Source organism: Macrotis lagotis, chromosome 1, assembly GCF_037893015.1.
Source record: "Macrotis lagotis isolate mMagLag1 chromosome 1, bilby.v1.9.chrom.fasta, whole genome shotgun sequence".
In the NCBI taxonomy this organism is placed as follows: domain Eukaryota; kingdom Metazoa; phylum Chordata; class Mammalia; order Peramelemorphia; family Peramelidae; genus Macrotis; species Macrotis lagotis.
Window position 1 is genome coordinate 898,347,685 of NC_133658.1, and position 23,238 is coordinate 898,370,922.

The window sequence follows — 23,238 nt, forward strand, 5'->3', positions numbered from 1 at the left end:
AGGGGGTTTGGGGCCCAGCTGCTCCTCTTGGGGTGGGTGGGCTGAGGTTGGCTCCTTTCTCCCCGATAGTCTCATGCCTTCTGGCCTGGGCCTGGCGCCATCTGGTCTACCAGCCCGCCTCGGCTCAGCTAAGCTCTCTTCCATCACCCCCTCTCCCTGGACTGAGTCCTTCTCATTGCTCCGGTCCTACAGGGGCTCCTTGCCTGCACTTCCTGCCTGCCCATCATGGCTGCTATCCCTTGGGAAGGGCTTCCTCCTACTGGGACCCAGAGGAGAGCCTGGCTGGGGCTGGGAGGGTCTCACCTTTTGGTCTGTTCCTAGGTCATCATGCCAGGCTACTGTGTGCAGGGGACTGTGGGCCACAAGATCCTGAGTGGGCAGCGGAAGCTGGAGATGGAAGGGAGGCAGATTGTGAGTCCCCAAGTGCTTGTGGGGGGCAGGGGCTTCCAGGAAAAAAATCCTAGTACCCCAACCACCCAGTACTGAGCGGGAACAAGACCTCTGGGTCCAGCAGGTGCCCTCATTATACAGACTCTAATGCTGCTGCCTATGGACTCTGGCTTGGGGGACGGTCTCATTTTTCTCATCTGTAAAATATGAGCTTAGACTCAGTGACCTCTTAGGCATCATCCTGCTCTAAACCTATAAGCCTTGGAGAGGCCTTTTAAGGTTCTCAAACCCTCCATTCATTGTTTCACTGCGATCTCCCAACAGTTCAATGAGGTGGGGGGCTGTTGGATGGGACCCCCAGTGGAGCCCTGGAGCCAGTCAGTGTGTCTGAGTTCAGATCTCACCTCGATATCCTGGGTATAGATGCCTGGCATCCTTGGCTTTCCTCCCAACAAATGTCCAGCCTCATCAAGAGGGCTTGGCTCTGTGTGACCTTGGACAGGGCAAACCTGTTTGACCTCGGTCATGTCCTGTTCATTTGTCTGATCTAGGATCCAGGGGTCAGTTGTTCTGTCCAGGGTTCTTAGGAAGGGGCAGCTTGAGCCCAAGTCTTTAGCCTGTGCTGGTGAAAAGCCTGGAATTGTAATAAGAGGGGTCTGAGGCTGAGTGCATGGGTCGCCCGGAGTTAGGGCCTGCGCTCCAACCCTCTTTCCTTGGTGGGTCTTTTGGCTCTTCTGTCACATCCATTTCTGGTCCGGTTTTCTGTCTTGTCTTTGGTGGCTCTTTGCACACCATTGCTCCAGCTTCATGAGAATCTTGTATGGTCAGCACAAGAGGCTCCTCATGTGTTTACAAGCAGCTACCATTGACCATATGTAGACCCCCTCTTGGCCAGAGCTGGACCCCAGACTCACCTCAGGCCCTCTGTGGAAAGGGGGGGTCCCTGCCTTTTCCTTGGAGCTTCAGACAGACCCTTGTGATCTCCAGTGGCAGACTGAAGGTAGCAGGTGCCCACCTGGCATCAGTGCTGGAGCTGGTGTAGGGCCTAGGGATGGCTAGAAGGCTGGTATTGCCATAACAGCCCTTGAGATTGGCACAGCCCCTCAGATGCACAGTCTCCTTAGATCCTCAGCAGGCCTGTGATAGGGTTTATTTTACAGATGAGCAAACTGAGGTGGAGAGGAAGCAACCTGCCTTGTGTCACGTAACTGAAGGATCAGAGGCAGGACCTGGTCGAGTTCCACTGAGCTGGTGGTGGGGTCAGGCCAGGGGGAGGTTTGGCCAACATGAGGCCACCGGGGTGGGGCTGAATTGTGCCCATTGTCTGCATGTGACTTCTTCCATTGCCCCCAGCTTGAGGTGAAGATGCAGGTGGAATACATGTCCTTTAGCGCCCACGCCGATGCCAAGGGCATCATGCAGCTGGTCCGCCAGGCCGAGCCAGACAACGTGCTGCTGGTCCACGGGGAAGCCAAGAAGATGGAATTCCTGAAGCAGAAGATCGAGCAGGAATTCCGTGGGTGACCTGGCCGGGGGGGGGGAGGGGAACAAGGGTGGAAATGCCCCGCGGGTGGATCTGGACCAGACCCCCTCCTGCTGGTGCTTGAGGCAGTGTTCATTGGCTTCTGGACATGGGAAGGTGGTTGGGGTGGAAGCGCCCTGTGGGGTGGGGGTGGTTTCTTGTTACTTTGGTCTTGGTGTAGGGAAGATGGTCTCCTCAGGAGACCTGAAGCAGCTTTGGGAAGGACCCCCCTGTCCTCTTCCCCCAAGCAGAGAAGAAGGGCATGCCGGGCAGGCTTGTTGGTTTGAGGTGGCAAGTTGGATGGGCTGTGGGGGCTGCACTGGGAGGGTGGCATCTAATCTGATGTTGCCTTTGTCAGATGTGAACTGCTACATGCCAGCCAATGGAGAGACCGTCACCCTGCTCACCCACCCCAACATCCCCGTGGGCATCTCACTGGGCCTGCTGAAGAGGGAGACGGCTCTGGGTATGGTCCTGGGAGTGGGGCGGAGTTGGGGGCGGGGGACTGGGGTGGAGAGGCATGAGGCAGAGACGGCCTCTTCACCCTCTCCCTCCAGGCCTGATCCCAGATGCCAAGAGGCCCAAGCTCCTGCACGGCACTCTGATCATGAAGGACAGTGTGAGTGTCCCAACCTGTCCCAACTGCTCAGCCTCATGAGTCCCACTGTGATTCTGAGGGCTGTGTGGGAGGCGGGAGCAGTCAGGATGGTGACCAGTCTGGCTCTGGAGGTGATGGGACCCAATCTGCTGGTCACTTGGGCCTGTCCTGCCACAGGGGCTGAAGGGGAGTCACCTGGTGGAGGGAGGGGCTGGGCAGGGCACGAGGACCCAGAGGGACCGTGACCTCCCCCCCCCCCCCCCCAGAATTTCCGACTGGTGTCCTCGGAGCAGGCCCTCAAGGAACTGGGCCTCGCAGAACACCAGTTGCGCTTCACGTGCCGCGTTCACATCCATGATAACCGCAAGGAACAGGAGACCGTGCTGCGTGTCTACAGCCACCTGAAGAGGTGAGGGGGGGCACTGGACCCCCAGAGTGGGAGTGAGAAAGCACCGAGGTTAGGGCTCGGTTGGCCTGGCCTGAAGCTGGGGGGTGGGGAGCAGCTGCAGTCTGGCCGGCCTCACCCCCACTCCTTCCCTCAGCGTCCTGAAATCTCATTCAGTCCAACACCTGCCTGACGGCTCGATCATGGTGGAGTCCATCCTCATCCAGGCCACTGCCCACTCAGAGGATCCAGGCACCAAGGTGCTGTTGGTCTCCTGGACCTACCAGGTGAGCCCCCCCCAGGTGTCCCATCCAGTCAGCAGCAGGGTCTGTGATCCCAAGGCAGGGGGAGACATTGGAGTGTCTGCCTTTGTTTTATGGATTGCCTTCTGGAGGAGTAGCCAGTGTAGACCAGGGTCCTGCCAACGCTGGCCCTGTGCCCTCCTAAGTGGCCACCCACCACTGATCTTCCTTCTCTCTCCTGTGCAGGATGAAGAGCTGGGCAGCTACCTCACATCACTGCTGAAGAAGGGGCTCCCACAGGCGCCCAGCTGAGGGCCACAGCTGCCAAGTGCTCTCAGTCCTTTTCCTCCTTTCCTGGACCCTTTGGACATGCTTCGGGGAGAGGGCCCCAGGGTCTTGGTCTTGGAGGGGCTTCTGTGCCCTTCAGGAAGATAGAAGCCCGGGGGCTGGGGCTCCAGGTCTAGCCCAGGCCCACATGGGGGCACTGCTTGGGCATCACTCTCCATCCTTACCCATGATCTTCTGGGCCACGTGGCCTCCTCTTGGCCTGCTGGGGGTCGAGGCTGACCCAGTCTCTGCTAATTGGTCAGACTGGCTCTCGAAGGCCTTGGGGGCCTAGGACAAGGCTCTGTCACGGAGCCTGCCTCTAAGGACAAGAATTAAATCAACAGCCACCAACAGCTTGGCATCCTCCTTCCTTGCCTTTTATTCATCTCCACCAGCAATCCCTGAGCTCAGGAATTAGGGCCTGGGGTCCTGTCCCCTCCCAGCTCCACAGACCTGCTAACCAAGGGCCGCAGAGCAGGGGCCTGGGGACCAGCCACAGCCTGGGCTGCTCGCCTCCCTCACTGATTAATTCAGAGCAGCGGGTGGGGGGAATGGTGAATAGGGAAAGCCTACTTCCTGGGGAGGGAGGTGGACTTTACTCCAGACCCCTGGACACAGGCTGGTGTAGGTGCTGCAATCCCCAGGCCCCTAGTCTCAGAACGAGGGACTGCCAACCAGCTCCTTGGATTGTCCCTGGGTTCCTGTGCTTGGCTCAGTGGAGGGGACCAGGGGCCGGGGCAACCTCTATGGGGCACCTGTGGCCATGAGCTCTGTGGCCTGCTTCTCCAGCCTGGCCCCCCCAGCCCAGTATCTGGCAGGACGACTCAGCCAGCCTGCCATCATAGATGGTGAAGATCTCCTTGGGCCTGTGGTGGCAGAGGCAAGCCCAGAGTCGGCAGCTGGTCCGGGGTGCCCAAGGCAGGCAGATGATGGGGCTGAGGCAGGAGCTCAGACTCAGCAGCAGCAGCGTCACCTGGCGCAAGTGGCGGAGGAAGGGGCTGGGGCCAGACAGGTGCTGCAGCAGGTGGGTGAGGGAATAGGGCAGGAAGCAGATGGAGCACAGGAGCATGCTGAAGCCGAGGGTCCTAAGCGTCCTGTGGCACCGCCATGTCCTGCGGCCAGAGGCCACACACCAGGCCAGCAGTGGGTAGCCACCCAGGATGATGGCACAGGGCACCAGGAAGCCCATCACCAGGGTATAGGTGCCGTAAGCCCCAGAATGCACATCTTCCACAAAATTCTCAAGGCAAGAGGTGTGATTGTCAGGACTGGTCCAGTTCAGGGGTCCACCCAGTGCCAGGGGGCAGGCCACCCCCCCAGCAAGCACCCAGAGTACCCCACACCCCACAGTCCAGTGGACCTTGCAGAGCCGGAGGCGTGTGAAGGGGTAGGCCAGGGCCAGGCAGCGGTCCAGGCAAAGGCAGAAGAAAGAGGTGATGCTCAGGTACATGAAGGCCCAGTGGAGGGTGGCATTCAGGCGGCAGGCCAGGTCCCCAAAGCGCCAGTTGCCCCCATGCAGATGATAGTGGATCTGGAGGGGCAGGGCGCATGTGAAGGCAATGGTGGCCACCGTCATGCTCAGCAGGAGCACAGACGTGGGGCTGGAGCGCTTCAGCCTCCAGACGAGGAGGCTGCCTGCTGCCACATTCTCAACCAGGCCCAGAGCAAAGACCACACTGTAAGCCATGGCCAGCGGCTGGGGACGGCGCCAGAACTGGGTGGCCAGGTGTCTTCCCGTGGCATTCAGTGTCATTGGCATCACGGCTGAGGCTGACCGGACCCCGGGCCACAGCTCCAAGAATCTGGGGAGAACGACCTTGATTTTCACTCCCTTTTGGTTAGAGTGTGAGGTCAGCCCCCCCCCCCCCCAGAGTACCAGTCACAGCTTCGGGGCCAGATGGAAGGGGGGGCGGGTAGAGGAAGGAGCAACTGAGGCTCCATGCTAGGCACCAGTGAGGAGTCATGAATGCTCACTGCCCACCCCCCAGTCAGGCTGGACCGGACCCCCCTTCCCTCACACCTCCCCCTCCCAACACTTCCACCCCCTTGTCAACTGCTCATGGGAGTAGGGGGGAAGGCCCATCTCAGGAGACCCCTGAGAACACAGGCCCAGGAGGAGTGGGTTTGGCCAGCTTCTAAATGGGGAGACCTGGGTCTAAAGCCCGAGTGCCCCCAGGTTGGCCCAAAAGACCCCCCCCCAGTTTTACTCACAGGAGCTGTGGCTGAGCATCCACTGGGGGCCTCTGCCTAGTCCGAGCCACAGGAAACTTTCTACCTCAGAAAAGCAACATGTGACACCTCCCCCTCCCTCCCCAGCCCCAAACCCACAGGAAATGATCCTAACAGCCTGGGACTGTCTAGAAATGAGGCTCCCCACAGGCCTGGGGGCACTGGGGACATGAATAGTTCAGTACTTGGGGGAGTGGGAAGCCTGCTGTGGGCAGGGGGCTAGGGGCAAGGATGGGTTGCAAAGGCCACAGGGATTTACCAGGACCAGTCCAAAGGGTTCCCCTTTATTTGACCAAATCAGATCCAGGGACATCCCTGGTCCAGTCAGAGCCCAGGCCCCTCTGGCACATCTCCTGGACTGCAACCTCTTGAGACAGATGGGCGATTGTACCAGTCCTTGCCAGGGCTCCAGTCTGTGAAGGGAAGGCGGAGCCCCGGATATGAGGGGAGAAAATGGGCTCCTTCTGGCCCCAGGCACCTGGAGGCCCTTGAATGTCTGTTCATATCCTGCCTCTCCCCCAGCTGCCTCCCCCCAGTCCAACTGAAAGCATCTTTTGTCTGCAGAACTCCTAGCCCCCCCCCCAAGGGTTTGGGGTCCAAGAAGCCTGGGGGATGGGGTTGGGGCTCTTGCTGGGCATCAGGGAGGCGATGGGTCTTGGGCCCTGGCAGGATGCTCACCAAGGCCAGCGTAATGCACCGATTTCAGGAACAGGCCCCGGGCTGGGGCCACCAGCAATGCAGGACCACTCTGGGGGTCCTGGCTCTCCAGTTTTTCCTTCACCTGGGAGGGCGTCAAGAGGCCCAACCCCACTGCCACCAGACTGGCGGTCATCCTCCGCACCTGCAGCAGGCCCTGAGGATATCAACACCAAGGACACCCCCCCCCCCCAGGGGCATCATCCCATTCCCATCAGACCCCCCAGGACAACAGCCTCCCAATACTGGGTGAATAGCCACGTGACAGCCACCTAACCCCACCTTGGCAAATGGAGTCTTATCTAGAGTTGATGCGACATGGCCCCGGGTCACAGCTGCTCCCTCATCCCCACTAGGGGTCACTGTGAGCCTTGGCAATCCTTTTTGTGCTCCCCACCACCACAGGGCTGGGGCATTAGGAAATTCCTGCTGCCCCCCCCATTATCCCCCTTTCAATCTCCTTGACTGTAAAATAGGTCACGCACCTGTTTGTACAGGAAGGACTTGCTCTCAAACTCTATGTCCCAAAACTGCAGCTTCCTGTAATACAAATGGGCTGACTTGGGGCCCCCTCAGAGTCCCTGGTGTCCCCATTCCACCCACACACCCCTTACCTGCTCTCTTGTCACCAAAATCTTTTGCCCATTGACTGAAGGAGAAATAACAGATGAACACTGGTGGACTCAGCCCAGACCAGAACCCAAACTCCTGGATCCATCCCGGCTCTCGCCCATGCTTCCTCTCAACCTCCTTGTACCCACCAGTCACCTTGCACACCCTTCTCTGGTTTTTTTTTTAATCGATAAAATGAGAGACTCGGATCATACGAATTTGAGCTCTTTCCATTTGGTTCTAAATCTGTCCTGTCCCTCCTGGGCAATGAATGGCAGTGGGAGATGAAGTTGATGAGGGCTCCCGGTCTTCATACCAGGGACCCTGGAATGGAAGATGCCAGTCAAGGGCCCAGAGGTGACCCAGGCAAGACGTTCCCCCCAGGTCCTAGAAGGGGAGGTAGACCCTCCCACCAAAGCCCGGGCTGTCCCCACACTACAAAGGGCATGGCCAAGCAGTCATCCTTGGAGGGGCCCTGACTAGGTCCTCCAGCTAAGCTAAATTTGGTCCTGTGGCCACCTCACAATGGTGGAAATGAAAAAGGACTAGCGTGTGACCTCAGGCAGATGACTTAACCTCCCTGGGCAGCAGGTTTTTCATCTGCATTGATGGAAGAGGGGGAGTTGGGCTAGATCACAGCCTTGGAGGCTGAGCCCAATCCACTTATGGCCCAGTGGGCTGACTACTCATTCTGGAGTCTGAAGAGCCAAGTTCAAATCTAACCCTCGATACGGATTGCTGTGTGACCCTGGGCAAGTCACTTAACTTTAGAGCCTCTTCATCTGCTAAATGGGGATTCAAATAGGATCTACCTCCCAGACTGGTTGTGCGAGGCCAACATTTAAGTCACAGTGCCACAGGTAGATATCGAAGGTGCTCTAGAACGGTCAGTTATTATTTTACGGCTGAGGAGACAGAGCTCACGGAGGTCACAGAACTAGTAGGAAGGAACAGCTCGCATTTCTAAGGATTCTCAGGGGATCAAAACATGCTGTGCTTCTAATTTTGACTTCTCCTGCCAACCCTCCTGGGAAGCAGCGCTATTAAAGATCCCTGTTTGGGGGGGGGTGGGGGAGGAGGAGGAGGAGGGGAAGGAGGAGGCAGAAACTCCAGGAGGTGACTTGTTCAGGGTCACACAGCTAAGGCTGGATTCCAACTTGGGTCTTCCCGCCTCTCTCCCCGCACTGTCCCAGCTGTCTGCCTTGTGACCTCCAAACTGGTGATTCTCACGTGAATCCCAAACTGGCCTGGTTCTAGAATGGGAGCCGAATACGAGGCGCTGGGCTGCAGCAGCTTTGGAACGGTCTAGAAAAATGGCTCTAGAATAAACTGGCTCAGAAGTTGATCCAGGCTGGGCCCTGGCATAGATGGAGAGGGGGAAGGGCGCTGCCCCGGGGTATCCTTCATGTTACTGGTGCTCAGAAAGGAGAAATGGGAACTGGTCCCCACTCCCATCAATGATGGCTGCTCTCTATGCATGGATGAAAGGCGAGTGAGCATAATGTCTGGTACACAGTAGGTGCTTAATACAAGTCTGGTACATACCAGGTGCTTAATACAAGCAAATCTGGTGATTAATACAAGCCTGGTACACAGCAGGTGATTGATTAATACAAGCCTGGCACACAGCAAATACTTAATACAAAGCCTGGTACATAGCAGGTACTTAATACAAGCAAGTCTGGTACACAGCAGGCACTTAATACAAGTTTGATCAGCAGGGGACTCGGGAGGGGCCCCTCACTCTCTCCATCAGCTCAGCTAATCATTTAAAAGCCAGTTTCCAAGACAGCAGGTTGGCCACAGTGTGCCGGGCAGTGCCAGGCCCTGCCACCTGCCATGGCTGCTTTCACCCCTCTGCCCCCTGCCCAGGCAGCTTAGTGCCTGCCAACCCTATGGAGAAGTGTCAGAGCCCAAAGGAAGATGGATGAGGGCCCCCAGGCGGGCACCCCCCCTCCTGGGCACCTGCCCCTCCCTGGCTGCTGAGGCCCGAGGACAGAGCGTCTCTTTTCTGGCTTCCTCTCCCCCTGCCCCCACCACATCTGGCACAGAGACCCAGCTCCCCTCTTCTGGAGTCCTGGGAGAAAGGCTCTTTCTCTGCTGCCTGGCCCGCACCTGCTTTGGGAAGAGCCCACCCCTACCCCTCCAGGGGAGTCGATGGCACCAGGCAAGGTCTCAGAATGCCACTGAATTTCACCAGGGAGCAAGCAGGGCAGCCTAGTTAACCCCTAACCACCTCAATTACAGAAAAGGAAACTGAGGCCCAGGAAAGGCCTTAAACAGCTCAGGTCTCCAATCAGTCCAGAGTCTTTGTTCCTCTGCTTTTCCCCCTCTGGAGATCAGAGCGGAGGGTCAGAGCAGGCCAGTTGGGTACAGGACAAGGAGCCTGGCTATGGCAGCAGGGTCTCAGGGCACTCAGGACTCAGGGATCAGGGGTCAGAGCGAAGTTTGGGGATTGGGGTCATGAAATGAGGGCCAGAGTGCGGCCACAGTCACTCCCAGTGTGTAATTTCTCCAGCCTCAGTCTCCCCTCCTGGGCCTCGTGGTTCCTTCCAGCTCTACATCCATGACTCCTGAGTCAGGTGGAGGCATTAGAAGGCAGAAGGTCTGGGACCTGAGGCTCTTCCAAGTTGGCCCAGGAGCAAGGGAGCCCTGTTCTGGATAGGGCCCGGGACCAATGGGCTGGGGGCCAGCCAGGACATTAGAAAGGTGCTCAGGGGTCAACAAGTCCCAGACTTCACCTGGCTGCCTGCCTGGCACTCAGGAGAGGTCAAGGCGGGAGAGCCCAGGGACCCCTTTGGGCCCACCAAAGACCTGAAGGGGACAGTGGCTTCTCTCCATCTCAGACCGTGGGGCAAACCCTTCCCTCTGCCATCCCAAGGGGCCTGAGGGGCATTGAGGGTGAGCCAGGCCTCCAATCTGTCTTCCAATCTTTCTTCTCTCCCTGGGGGTGGAACTGTGAAGTCCAGAGGGGAGGAGGTGGGCAAAGAGAAAGACAGGCATTATTTGCCTACAAGCCCTGGCATCAACCCCAGTGTTGGGGGGGAAAGACAGGTGATGGGGACGCATCCCCAATGAGTGGCTCCCATTTGCAATTCAGCTGGAGGATGGGGCCTCAGAGAGGCTTTCATGGTTGCCAGGCAACCCCCTCAGAGTCCCAGCCCCCCCCACCCCCAAATCCCTTCTGTGAATAGACAAGCAGCCAATTGAGAAAGGGGCAGGAGGGGAGGGGGAGCAGGCCGGCGGAACAAGTGAAAAGCTTCTCCTCAGCCCAGGCTCTCCGGCCTGCCCTGCAGGCTCAGCCAGGACCCTGCCCCCAGCCTGCGCTGAAGCCAGGCGTGGATGCCGGGATCCGGGCCTGTCGGGGGTCTCCAGGGTCACCGCATCCATCCCTCTGCCTCTGGGTGAGGCCTCCCGCCCCCAGCTCTCCACTTGCTCAGCTCTGGAGCTAAATTTAGCCTGGCTTCCACCCCCGAGTCACAGAGCATGAAATGGAATTTGTTGAAGCTGGGTACCCAGGGGCGGTAGGGGGGGAGGTAGTGGGGGGGCACAGCTGTGAATGTAAGCCTGGCCTGGCTCAGGCACTGATGCCCAGCGTGAATGGGGGTGGGGAGTAAGGGCAGGAAAGGGCCAAGGCAAGGGCCAAGATCTGGGATGAGTATGTCTGGGGCCCAGGGCCCTGCGGCCACCCTCACCTCACCACATAAAAGACTAGAGTCCCTTGACAGAGACTTCCCTTCCAATCCCTGCTGCTCCCAGTTTCAGATCTTTGGAGGGGACGCTGGAAAGTGAGAAGATTGGGGGATGCCACCAGTACCCTTCCCGAAAGCAAGTCCAGAGAGAGCTGAAGGGGATGATGGGGTTTCAGAGCAAGCTGGGCCTCCCCCAGGTGCCTCAGGTGGCACCCTACTCCTAGCTCTGCCCACTCCACTGGGCAAAAGACATTAGACAAGCCTCAGGATGAGGCAACATTGCCCCCCCCCAGTCAGGACAAAGGGGTGAGGGATTGGAGATCAAGGAAGAGGCACCGACCCTTAGCCACCCAGTCTTCTTTCCATATACTCCACTGCCCTGAGGGGTAGCAGAAGCTCTCAGACTCCCAGGTCCCCCAGGGAACGGAACCCATCTGGTCCTGGAGATGACATTCCCTCCAGGGACTGAGAGGACGTCAGCTGGGGAGCCCAGCCCTTGCTCCAAGGGAGACTCCAGGCTTCCAGTCTGGGAGGATGACCTGGCCCAGGCTTCCTGCTTACCTCCTCAGCTGGGGATGGGTGAAGGGGCTGGCTGGTCCAGGGACCACAGAGACCCGGAGCAGTGTCTTGACAGGGTTTTGCCAGTTATTCTCACTCACTGATCTAAAGGCCTGGAAGTTGTGGGTTCCTTGCAGATGCCGGGCAGCTTCCTGCATGGCTGCCACATCCAGGTGTCTGCGGGCAGGAGGGTGGGAAGCTAGGAGGATCCCTTCACCCCCAGCCCAGAGACTTGCCTTCTCAGTGGCAGGGGGCAGCATAAGCCACCGCTGTGACACTTACTCAGTCCTCAGGGCCCAGCACAGGTTCTGGTCAAACACAGAGAGTGTGTCCAGGGAGCAGCCAGTTACCACCCGGTACAGGTAGGTCCTTGATGTGGCTTCAAAGCGAGCATGGAAGTCATCGGGGACCCGAAAAGATCGAACCACCCTGGACGGGGAGGTGGTAGAATTAGACTCTAGGAAGAATCCCCGGTGTCCCAGACTAGCTGAAGGAAATCACAGTTGGCAGGAGGAGACACTGATCCCCTGCCCGTGCCCACCTCCCCAAGCTAGGCCAGCTGGGGCAGAGGCAGGGGATGAATAACAGGACTGCGCACTACCACTATGCACCACCCTGGTGAGCAACCCAGTGGTGGAGGAGCGGGAACACCTGAGTCCTACAAGTCATGGCTCCTCAGAACCAGTTTTAAAAGACCCTGAGGTTGGGGGACTTCCATACCAATCAATCAATCAACTGATCACCAAGAATTGATTAAGTGTCTACTATGAGTTAGGTACACTGTTAGGCAATGGGGAAATCAAGGTGGAGAATGAAAGGATCCTTGCCCCCAAGGAGCCTACATTCGAAAGCGGGAGGGGCAGCTAGGTGGTATAGTGGATAGAGCCCCCGCCCTGGAGTCAGGACACTTCATAATGACCTAGCTGTGTGACCTTGGGCAAGTCACTTAACCCCATTGCCTTGCCAAAAAAACAAACAAAACAAAAAAACATTCTAAAGGGGGAGACAACAAGGATGTGTGCAAGCATATATAGACCCAAAACACAAAATCAGTGCAAGTAGTGAAGGATGGGCCTAGTAACCAGGGGGTCAGGGAAGGTTGGATTCTAATGAATCTAACCAAGGATTCTAAGAGAACGCAATGACCGGGGAGCCTGGGGGAAGGGAGATGTAGAGTCCTGTAGGACTCTACCAGCATGCGGGCCTGAGACCAAGCTCCAAAGCCAAAAAGGCCTACATTCAAGGCCCATTTCTTTTTTTTTTTCTTTTTAGGTTTTTCTGCAAGGCAAATGGGGTTAAGTGGCTTGCCCAAGGCCATACAGCTAGGTGATTATTAAGTGTCTGAGACCGGATTTGAACCCAGGTACTCATGACTCTAGGGCCGGTGTTTTATCCACTATGCCACCTAGCTGTCCCTCAAGGCCCATTTCTGACACATGCTAGCTATTTGACTGGTCAGGTCAACTAACCTCCCAGGACTTCTAGGCCAGCAGTGTCAAACTCCAAGAGGACTGCTAATCAGTCCCTGAAGAAGTCCTGCATGCTACATTTTAAATGTGTTGATATCTTTGTTTATTGGATTTTTATCTATTTTGTTTCATATTTCCAAGTTTCACAAGGTTTGGGCTGCACTTGTGGGTTGGACACAGCTTGAGGCAGAACTCTCTAGAACACTAGGCCACAGAGAAAGTGCTGACCTGCACTGGTGGAGGGAGTGTTTGCACCTGGAAGGTCCCTACATGAATGTATTACAGATGCAGTCACTCGGGAAAGGCAGATCTTTAACAGGAGTTTCTACTTGATTCTAGAGGTGATAGGGGGCCACTGGAGTTTACTGAGCAGGGAATGCCATAGTTGGATCTATGCTTTAGGGAGATGATGATATTGGCAGCTGCTTGGAAAGAGATTCCTGATTGAGTGAGGGTTGGAGGGGAGCAAGGAGAGACTGAGGGCAGGGAACACCCCTCCCATTACCACCAGCAGCTTTTGTAATAGTCCAGGGAGAGGAGATGAGGGTCTGCATCCGGGGTGGCAGAGGAGAGAATGTTATGGAGGTAAAATTGACAACATCTGACAACAGACTGGATGGGGGAGGGAGGAATCAGCAATGGCACTTCGACTGGGAGCCAGGGTAGCCTGGAAGGATGGTAGTGCCCTCCCCAGGAACAGGGGAGTGTGGGAGAGTAACAGCCATCAGGATAAGGACAGAGCTCTGACCACACCTGGCTGCTTGGGGTTTGGGAATGGGAGCAGAGGTGAAAATGGAAACCAGAGAAGCTGAGGAAGTCATGGAGAGAGAGAGTATTTGTAAGAGACGAGGGCCCCAGAGAGAGCCCTGAGGTCCATCCGTGGCTAGAGCAGTCAGCTGTGGCCCAGGATCTCCTGGTTTTGGTCCCCAAGGTCATAGGCTTGGCAAGGTCACATCTTAGGTGAGGAAGAGGTTAGTTTTTGCCCCTCCCCCCCAGGCAGAAATAATCCCCTTAAAGAGGTTACAGAGCCACCCAGAGGTCAACCACGTCCTGGCCTCCCATCAGTCAAAAGTGGTTCAACTCCATCTCCTACTCAACAATTCCAGAAAGGGGCTGTCCACTCTACCTGGTACTGATACTCTCTTACCATAAGGAGACCTTTCTAAGACAGAGTCACAAAAGGCTGAGATACGCAAGGGTATCCTAAATCCTTGGGGTCAGGTCCCCAGGGCTTGGCACAACCTGAGGATCTGATTAGAGGACTAGAGAGAGTGACCCCAGGCTCCCTCCAGACTTGAGGACAAGCCTGTGTCTTGAGGAATGGTTGAGGAAGTCTAGCCTACATTGTGAGTGGCGTGATAGAGGGAGAGGGGCTGGGCCTGAAGGACCTGAGGTACATGTGAGGGAGTTACTGTACCTGATATCAGGGTGCTCAAGGTGTCTATTGAGGGCTGAAGTGAGGATATCTGGTGAGAAAGGGGGTCGGCCGGTCAGGCGCTGAACGTCTAGATGAGCAGAGTTCTCAAGGGCATGGACCCCAGCGTCCGTTCGGCTGGAGATGTGGAACTTGACGGGTGTGATGGACCTTAGCCGCTCTGCAGCTTTCTGAGAGTAGAAGGGATGCAGGTGAGGCAGGGGCCCCATAGACCCCCTTCCTCCTGCTCCCAGCTGGACAGCCCTCAATGAGGCAGTACAGTCCTTGACTCTACAATTCCTGGATTAGAACCCTAGCTCTGCTCCTAACTAGCCAATGCTGTGACTCTGGAGGAGACCCTTCCCCAACCTGGGCCTCAGTTTCCTCCTCTGTAAAATGAACATGATCCCCTCCATCTCTGAGTCCTATGATCCAAGGCACCCATAGGTTGGAAGCTCTTCAGGAATCTAGAGGAATCATGCACTGTGGCAGATTGGGGCAGAGGAGGCTTTCCATAGATCTATCCAGATGCTCAGTCCCTGCCCCATGTTGAGATGCTTTGGTACAATCTGTGTCCCTAGGGATCCAGGGACCCCTGGACTCAAAGTTCAAGCCCCAGCCCCTCTCCCCCCTTATTCAATGATCTATCTCCAGATAACACGAGCTCATTCTGTCCATTCCCCTGCCAAAAAATCTAGGGACCTCTGGACTCAAAGTTCAAGCCCCAGCCCCTCTCCCTGCTTATTTAATGATCTATCTCTACATAACATGAGGTCATTCTGTCTATTCCCCTGCCTACAGTGGCGGGGGGGGAATCCCCCATGTAAACAGAGATTTTAATCAAGGGGCAGGAATTGGAGGCAGTTGGCATGTCTAAAGATGGCATTTCTACCTACATTCCGGCCAAACTGGACTGCTGGCTGATCCATCTCCAAGTTTCATCCCCTTTGTGCATACTGGCCCATCCCTGGATCACCCTCCTCCCTGCCACTTTGTAGTGTCTTCCTGGCTCCACTCAGAAACATCCCCTATGAAGCAGCCTCTTCTGATTCCCCCCATCCCTAGGTGCTGGCACCTTCTCCCTTCTCCTCAAACCAGCATATAGCTCTATACTGGCCAGCAGGCAACTCACTCACCTCCAGAAGGTTCTGGACTCCAAACCTTTGTTCTGGCCGCTTGATAGCCATGACCCCACTGTAGGGAGAAAGAAGGAAGAAAAGAAGGAGAGAGGGAGGGGGCAAGAAAGAGAAAGAGAATCAGTCACAGCCATGCACCAATTCCACCTCTCTGAGAGGAGGCAAGGATCCTAGAGCACAGAATGTCAGAGCTAAGAAGAACCCCATAGACCAGACAGCCAGGTTAACCCCTTCAGGTTAGATATAAGCACACTGAGTCTGCAGAGGCTGCACCCCCCCCTCCCCTGGTGGTCCCAGAAGGCAGGGGCTACTTTCACTTGTCTTTGTTCCCCAGGGCCTTGTTGACTTGGATGGTTACAATCAGCTAGGGGCCACCTCTCCTTTTGAGGGATGATTTCCAGAAGTCTTTCTTTTTCCTCTTGAATTTATTGTGCTGCCAGAGCTTCCAGGATTCTGAAGGTGCCCATCTGTGGCCTCCCAGTTTTGGGGCTTTTCTCTGGAACCCCAGATTGAACATCAGGGAAAGAAGGATGAATCATATCAAAAATGTCTGAAGTGGCTCCATTTCCATGGCCATGGCAGACTGAATACATGACTCCAGGGCTAGTGCTCTAGTCATTGCACCACTTGGTTGCCCCCCCATCTTAGTATGATTAATAAAACAGGGTCTCAGGAACTTCCAAGGGCCCCAGACCACACTCAACCAATACACCCTATGGCCTCCTCATCCCTGTCAATGGTGGCCCTCCAAAGCCACCCACTGTAAGTTCCCTCTTTTCCCCAATTCTACACTTCCAGTCACCTCCATTTCACATCCACCTCCCCCAGGTTGAGGATAAGGCGGGGGGGGGGGTCTTCTCTTTCCCCTCTACTTAACATCCTGAATCCTAAAGCCTCTTGGCTTCTCCTGGCTCCTCCCGTAGCCTGCCCCTTCCATCTTCTCTTCTCTTGACCTAATTTCCAACCTTTATTTATCCCCCATTGCCATAAACACAACCAGATCATGGCCAAGTCTAAAAAAAACTTGCTTTGACATCCCCTCAAGCAAGTGTCCTAAATCTCCCCTTCCAGAGGGAAAAAACAAACCACAAAGATCTTGGGCTATTCTCACCTCGATTTTCACACCTCCTACTCATTTCTCAGGCCGTGGAAGTCTAGCTGTCAGTCCCCGCTCCTGCTGAAACTGCTCTCCCCGAGGTGGCCAACGATTATTTTATTGACCTTTTTAAAGTTCTGGTTGGCCTTCAGTCCTTGAGGGCCCTACCTGTCTTCCTTGGGTTTTGATGATATGACCACTAGTCATGGTGCTCTATCACCATCTCTGAGGAAGCATTGAATCTCCTCAGTCTCTTGTGGATAATCTTTCATGTTTAGGTATAAATAGATTTACCTCAGGGCTCTATCTAGGGCCCTTCTCTTCTATCTCTCACTCCCCCCTTCTCTCTCTCAGGCATCAGTCCCATGGGCTAAATCATCATCTCTTTGTAGATGACCCCCAGATTCATATTTGTTATTGTTCAGTCGTGTTTGACTCTTTGTGATTCCATTTGGGGTTTTCTTGGCCAAAATACTGGAGTGGTTTCCCATTTCCTTCTCTAACTCATTTCATAATTGAGGAAATTGAGACAGAAAGGGGGAAGTGACTTACCTAGGGTCATGTACCTAGTAAGTATACAAGGTAATATTTGAACTTAGGTCTTTGCTCTCTCCACTGCACCACTGAGCTACCCTTATAAATCCAGCCCTAAGTTCTCTCCTAAAGACTGATCTGCATCTCCAACTGTCTACTTACTCACGGCTGGGAAGGATCACAAGGTTTATCCCTTACTTGGCAAGAGTCCTCTAGACAACATTCTCAACAAAGTGACTGTCTAAAGCCTTGACATTTTCTGATGAGGAGGATGTCCATCCCATTTTTTTTCTCTCAGAATGGTTTTAATTTTCATATCTCCAAACCAGAGTGAGGGATGCTAGGTGTGGATAAGCAGGAAGATCTGGTTCAAATCCAACCTCAGACACTTACTAGCTGTGTGACATTGAGTAAGTCACTTCACCCTGTTTGACTCAGTTTCCTCACCTGTAAAATGAACTGGAGGGGGAAATGGCAGAACACTAGCTGTGTGACCCTGGGCAAGTCACTTCACCTTGTTTGCCCCAGTTTCCTAACCTCAAATGAGCTGGAGGAGGAAATAACAGATCACTACCTGGGTGACCTGGGCAAATCACTTCACCCTGTTTGCCCCAGTTTCCTCACCTGTAAAATGAGCTGGAGAAGGAACTGGTAAACCACTCCAGTATCTCTGCCAACAGTAAACTGGGTCATGAAAAGTCAGGCCGAACCAAAAATGAGTGAACCACAAAATATCTAACATGGAACTCATTTCTCCCCACTCCCTATAACTTCTCTTATTTGTGTTCAGAGCACCTTTCCACTATCCAATCCAATCCAATTCACATATCAAGTGGATCCTGGATGGATGGCATGCTGCTGGCAGTAAGTGCACAATTAAGGAGAGAGACAATCTTCCTCTTTACATCACCAAGGAGGGAGCTCCAGAGTCCCTCCTGACTCCTCATTCCCCATCATCTCCCACATCCAATTTGTAATGAGATCTTGTGGTCTCTGCTTACTCCCACACTTCCTCTCTGCCTAGCCCATAAGCAGCCGAGTCCTGGCCCTCAGATCCTCCTCACTGACGCACTGAAGTAAAGTCCTAGCTGGTCATCACTGCTTCTCCAATCCACAATTGTCAAATAGGGCTGAACCTCTCCTTCCCCTTTTCAAGAAACTCCAGTGGTTCCTTCCTGCCTATAGGATCAAAGACAGACTTTGACTTCTGGAGCCCTTCACAGTCGTTTCAACTTTGATCTTTCCACATAAACTGAACTGGGTCTCTTGCTGCTCCTCATACGTGAAAGTCCATTTTCCACTTCGAGGATGTCCACTTTTCCCCAAAGAAAGCTCTCCCTCTTCATCTCCTCTAAAAATCCCTAGTTCCCATCCAAACAGCTCAAGCTCCAACTACCTCCTATACTTCCTTGGCTTTCCTCATTCCTCCCACTGCTAAATTACTTTGTGTCCTTTTCCTACCTTCTTATCTTGTGGCTAAGCAGCTATAGCACCAGACCTAGGAGAGTTCAAATCCGACCTCGGACACGTATTAGTTGTGTGGCCCTGGGCGAGTCACTTAACCTGTTTACCTTAACCTACTGGAGAAGGAAATAGCAAACCTCTTCAGTATCTTTTGCTGAAAAATCCATAGTCAGTATTGGCATATAGCCAAAGAGGCTGGATTTACCTGTCACACCTTAAAAGGGCAGAACTGGGGCGGCTAGGTGGCGTAGTAGGGGCGGCTAGGTGGCGTAGTGGATAAAGCACCAGCCTTGGAGTCAGGAGTAGCTGGGTTCAAATCTGGTCTCAGACACTTAATAATTACCTAGCTGTGTGGCCTTGGGCAAGCCACTTAACCCCATTTGCCTTGCAAAAATTCTAAAAAAACAAACAAAAACAAAAGGGCAGAACCACCTACCTGGGAACCCACAGGTGACCTGACCTTGAAAATCAAATGGGGTTTGAAGCAGCCACCATCTGAGGCAGACCACTGACGTGGACTGAGGTTTGCTGTTACCACCTCTATGAACTATCTCATGAACAATCTCAATGTTCATGAAGGAGCAGGTTTTTTTTCCTTTCACTTTTACATTGTACCTATCTCCAACTTGTATGGTTTATGATGATTATTTTAGTCTTAGTCCCTTCACTCTGGGGAGGGGGGGGGTCAACAAATATTTATTAAGTACCTACTGCATACTGGGGAAGGAAACAGCAAACCCTTCCAGTATCTTTGCTAAGAAAACCCCAAGAGCAGAATTGGCATGCTATCATCTATGAGATCACAAAGTGCTAGAATCAGTCAATGGGCACTTATTAAGCCCCTGCTGTATACTGGAGAAGGAAACTGCAAGCCTCTCCAGTATCTATGCCAAGAAAACCCCAAAGACTATATTATGCTATCATCTATGGAGTCACAAAGAACAAGAATCATTGTGCATTTATTAAACCCCTGCTGTATACTGGAGAACCTTTTCTGCATACTGCAAACCTTTTCAGTATGCTTGTCAAAAAAACTCCATGGACAATAATGGTGTGCTCTGTGTTGACATATATCTTAACAACATATATGTCACTTTCCTCCAATAGAATAGAAGCTTTTTTTTTAATTTATTTTTTTACTTTTGAGGGCAATTGGGGTTAAGTGACTTGCCCAGGGTCACACAACTAGCTAGTAAGTAGAAGCTTTTTGAGGGAAGGGACTACTTTTGTCTTGCCCCCCAATCCCTGGTACAAGTGCCTGACTTACTTTAAGACTGTGAGGTCCTTTTCTCATGATGAACAATGTAAGGATCTGAGTGCAGATGGAAGCATATTTTTTTCACTTTATTTTTTTCCAACATGGCTAATATGGGAAATATATTTTGCATGACTTCACATGCATTAATGATATATTGTTTGTCATTTCAAGGGGTGGAGGAGGGGCAGAAGGAGGGCAAGAATCTGGAACTCAAAATTTTTAAAAAGAATGTTAGATTTTTTTTTACACTTAATTGGGAAATATTTAATGAATTAAATAAATTTTTAAAGAATTGAGAGTTCCCAGAGGCCAGGGACTGTCTTCTGCTTCTTTGTTATAAAGTGCAGTGCTGGAACATAGTAAGCACTTAAAAAGTATTTATTGTCTGACTATGTGATAAATGCCTGTTGAATGAAATTTTTGAAATCACAGTTTTCCATGAGGGCTTTTGGGGATTTCCCTCCAGCCCCGTGCAAAAGTGAGTTTTCATTTCCCTCTCGAAATTACTTTGGAGCACTTCTACATTGTCTTCCAGTAGTGAGGTCTTACTTTGGGGCACTTCTACTTGGTCTTACAGTGGCAAGGCGGCTTTGTTTGGGGGCATTTCAACATTTCTACATAGTCTTACAGTAGAAAGAAGGCCTTGTATGGGATGTTTCTACATAGTCTTACAATGTCAGAAGGCCTTATATGGGGTGCTTCTGCATAGTCTTACAGGGGTAAGAAGCCAATACTCTGGAGTTTCTATATGGTCTTAAAATGCTAAGAAAGCCTTGTTTTGGGGTGCTTCTACACAATCTTAGAGTGGTAAGAGGGCCTTAGTTTGGGACACTTCTACTTGGTCTTACAGGGGTAAGAAGGTCTTACTTTAGAGTCCTTTTACTTGGTCTTACGAGGTAAAAAGGCCTTCCTTTGGAGTCCTTCTACATGTCTTACAGTGGTAAGAGGGCCTTCCTTCGGAGCCCTTCTCCAGTCTTACAGGGGTCAGAGGGCCTTCCTTCGGGGCCCTTCTCCGGTGTTACAGGGGTACGAGGGCCTTCCTTCGGGGCCCTTCTCCGGGGTTACAGGGGTACGAGGCCCTTCCTTCGGGGCTCTTCTCCGGTCTTACAGGGGTACGAGGCCCTTCCTTCGGGGCTCTTCTCCGGTGTTACAGGGGTACGAGGCCCTTCCTTCGGGGCCCTTCTCCGGTGTTACCAGGCCCCGGGGCCTGCCCCGGACTAGGCGGGCCTGCTCCTGGCCGGGCCGCTTATCACCAAGCCGGGCGGCCCGGGCGGCCCGGAGCACCAGCCGCGGCATGTGTCCCGGATTTCCCTCCCCAGCAGGCGTGAGGCCGCAGTGGGCACCGACCGCAGGCCGGGCAGCGGGCACCGGGCGGGCAGCGGGCGGCGGGCGGCGGGCGGCGGCGGCGGCTTCCCGGGCCCGGGCCTCCTCTGGCCGCGGCCCCGCCGGGTCCCGTCCGCGGCCACATCCTTCCTCGGCTCCGGGCGGCCGGAAGCTGGGGGCGGGGCCGGGCTGCCGCGGGCGCGCACAGCAGGCGCCTAATAGCTGCGGGCCGGGGGCGCTGGGGGGGGCATGGGGAGGGGCTGCCTTCCGGCCCCCCACGTGGGCGCCGGGGCAATCTGAGGACACGCGGGCCCCGCGCCCCGCCTCCCGCCCTCCCTACCTACCTAAAGAGCGTCCCCACGTACTGGAAGAACACGAGGTAGCGCGCGCGGGAGGCCATGGCCGCGTGGGAGGGGCGGGGCCCCGCGCGCGTGCCCGCCCCCGGCCCCGAGGACCCCGCCCCCCCGCGGCGCGCGCCGGCCCCGACTCCAAGGCCGCCGCGCGCGATTGGACGAGAGGGGCCGGGGGCGGGGCGAGGGGCGGGGCCGGGGCGGGCCGGGGCTCAGGGAGCGGGAGCAAGTGGCCGCCGCGTCCCTGGACGCAGAGGGGCGGCCGCCGCCGGGCCGGAGCCGGGCTGGACCCCAGCCCAGCCGGCATTGTCCGCGCCCGAGGCCGCAGCTGTAGTGTCCGACTGTCCGTCTGCCTCTCTGTCTGCCGCGCGCGTGCGCGCACACACACACACACACACACACACACACACAGAGTGACACACAGTAACACACACAGTGACACTCACAGTGACACACAGTGACACGCACTGACACACTCACACACACAGTGACACTCATACAGTGACACTCACACAGTGACACGCACTGACACACTCACACACACAGTGACACTCATACAGTGACACTCACAGTGACACTCACACAGTGACACACACACAGTGACACACATTCACACACACAGTGACACACAGTGACACACACAGTGACACACACACACAGCGACACTCACAGTGACGCACACAGTGACACGCACTGATACACTCACACACACAGTGACACTCACACACAGTGACACTCACAGTGACACTCACACACAGTGACACACACTCATTCACACAGTGACACACACAGTGACACTCACACAGTGACACACACATACACACACAGTGACACAATCATACACACAGTGACACTCACACAGTAACACACTCACACACACAGTGACACACTCATACACACAGTGACACTCACACATGCAGTGACACACTCTCATTCACACAGTGACACACACAGTGATACACACTGACACACTCACACACAGTGACACACACTCATTCACACAGTGACACACAACAGTGACACACACAGTGACACTCACACACTGACACACACATACACACAGTGACACACTCATGCACTCAGTGACACTCACAGTGACACACTCACACACACAGTGACACACGCACACAGTGACACACACAGTGACACACTCATACGCACAGTGACACACAGTGACACACACAGTGACACACTCATACACACAGTGACACACAGTGACACTCACACACAGTGACACACACAGTGATACACACTGACACACTGACACACACAGTGACACACACAGACACACAGTGATACTCACACAGTGACACACAGTCACACACAGTGACACATACTCATACACACAGTGACACACTCATACACACAGTGACACTCACACAGTGACACATACAGTGACACACTCACACACACAGTGACACTCACACACATACAGTGACACACAGTGACACACTCATACACACAGAGACACTCACACAGTGACACACACAGTGACACACAGTGACACACACTAACACACAGTGACACACACACATACACTCACATAGTGACACACTCACACACTCACACATACACTCGCACCCAGTGACATGCTCACACACGCACACACAGTCTCACACTCTCAGATGAATACATTCGCACACGGACAGACACAGTGACACACACAGACACTTACACACTCGAACATACGCACACTCAGACGGATACATTCACACATGGACACACAGTGACACGCACACAGACACACACACTTACACACTCGAACATACACAGTCACACTCAAGGATACATTCACACATGGACACAAACATTTACACACTGGAATATCTACTCACATTCACACACACACTCAGAAGGATGGATACATTTACACACACTCGAATATTTGCACACTCTTACACGAGTACACACACAGACACACACAGTCACGCCCCTCTCCCAGG

General features: G+C 54.3%; 3 protein-coding genes across 6 annotated transcripts in view; 1 reads left to right on the forward strand and 2 right to left on the reverse strand.

Moving 5' to 3' along the window:
• Positions 1–3,973, forward strand: part of INTS11 (integrator complex subunit 11) — a 27,895-nt gene extending 23,922 nt beyond the window's left edge. The window contains exons 12-18 of one of the 2 annotated variants that reach the window (XM_074218754.1): positions 322–411; positions 1,744–1,906; positions 2,271–2,378; positions 2,470–2,531; positions 2,777–2,919; positions 3,053–3,182; positions 3,384–3,973. In XM_074218754.1, the coding sequence (XP_074074855.1) occupies positions 322–411; positions 1,744–1,906; positions 2,271–2,378; positions 2,470–2,531; positions 2,777–2,919; positions 3,053–3,182; positions 3,384–3,449 (762 nt within the window). In that variant the 3' untranslated portion in view covers positions 3,450–3,973. Of the gene's footprint in view, positions 1–321; positions 412–1,743; positions 1,911–2,270; positions 2,379–2,469; positions 2,532–2,776; positions 2,920–3,052; positions 3,183–3,383 lie in introns of those variants that run through there. The other variant, XM_074218755.1, reaches the window with a different exon arrangement.
• Positions 1–6,025, reverse strand: part of LOC141509316 (lysophosphatidic acid receptor 6-like) — an 11,528-nt gene extending 5,503 nt beyond the window's left edge. The window contains exons 1-4 of one of the 2 annotated variants that reach the window (XM_074218756.1): positions 5,953–5,974; positions 5,676–5,735; positions 795–5,266; positions 304–387 (exon numbers count right to left, since the gene is read on the reverse strand). In XM_074218756.1, the coding sequence (XP_074074857.1) occupies positions 4,177–5,223 (1,047 nt within the window). In that variant the 5' untranslated portion in view covers positions 5,224–5,266; positions 5,676–5,735; positions 5,953–5,974 and the 3' untranslated portion in view covers positions 304–387; positions 795–4,176. Of the gene's footprint in view, positions 1–303; positions 388–794; positions 5,267–5,675; positions 5,736–5,952 lie in introns of both variants that reach the window. The other variant, XM_074218757.1, reaches the window with a different exon arrangement.
• On the reverse strand, positions 5,745–21,390 carry PUSL1 (pseudouridine synthase like 1). Of its 2 annotated transcripts, none has more exons than XM_074218761.1 (8): positions 21,290–21,390; positions 15,271–15,328; positions 14,138–14,325; positions 11,534–11,680; positions 11,255–11,428; positions 6,875–6,929; positions 6,372–6,534; positions 5,745–6,106 (listed from the first exon to the last, which is right to left on the reverse strand). In XM_074218761.1, exons 1-8 carry the CDS (start codon positions 21,343–21,345, stop codon positions 6,018–6,020), a joined length of 930 nt encoding a protein of 309 aa, XP_074074862.1. In that variant the 5' UTR covers positions 21,346–21,390; the 3' UTR covers positions 5,745–6,017. The 2 variants fall into 2 exon arrangements, with proteins under 2 accessions (XP_074074862.1, XP_074074859.1); XM_074218758.1 differs by having other exon boundaries at positions 6,372–6,546.
• Between the last annotated feature and the right edge of the window lie 1,848 nt (positions 21,391–23,238).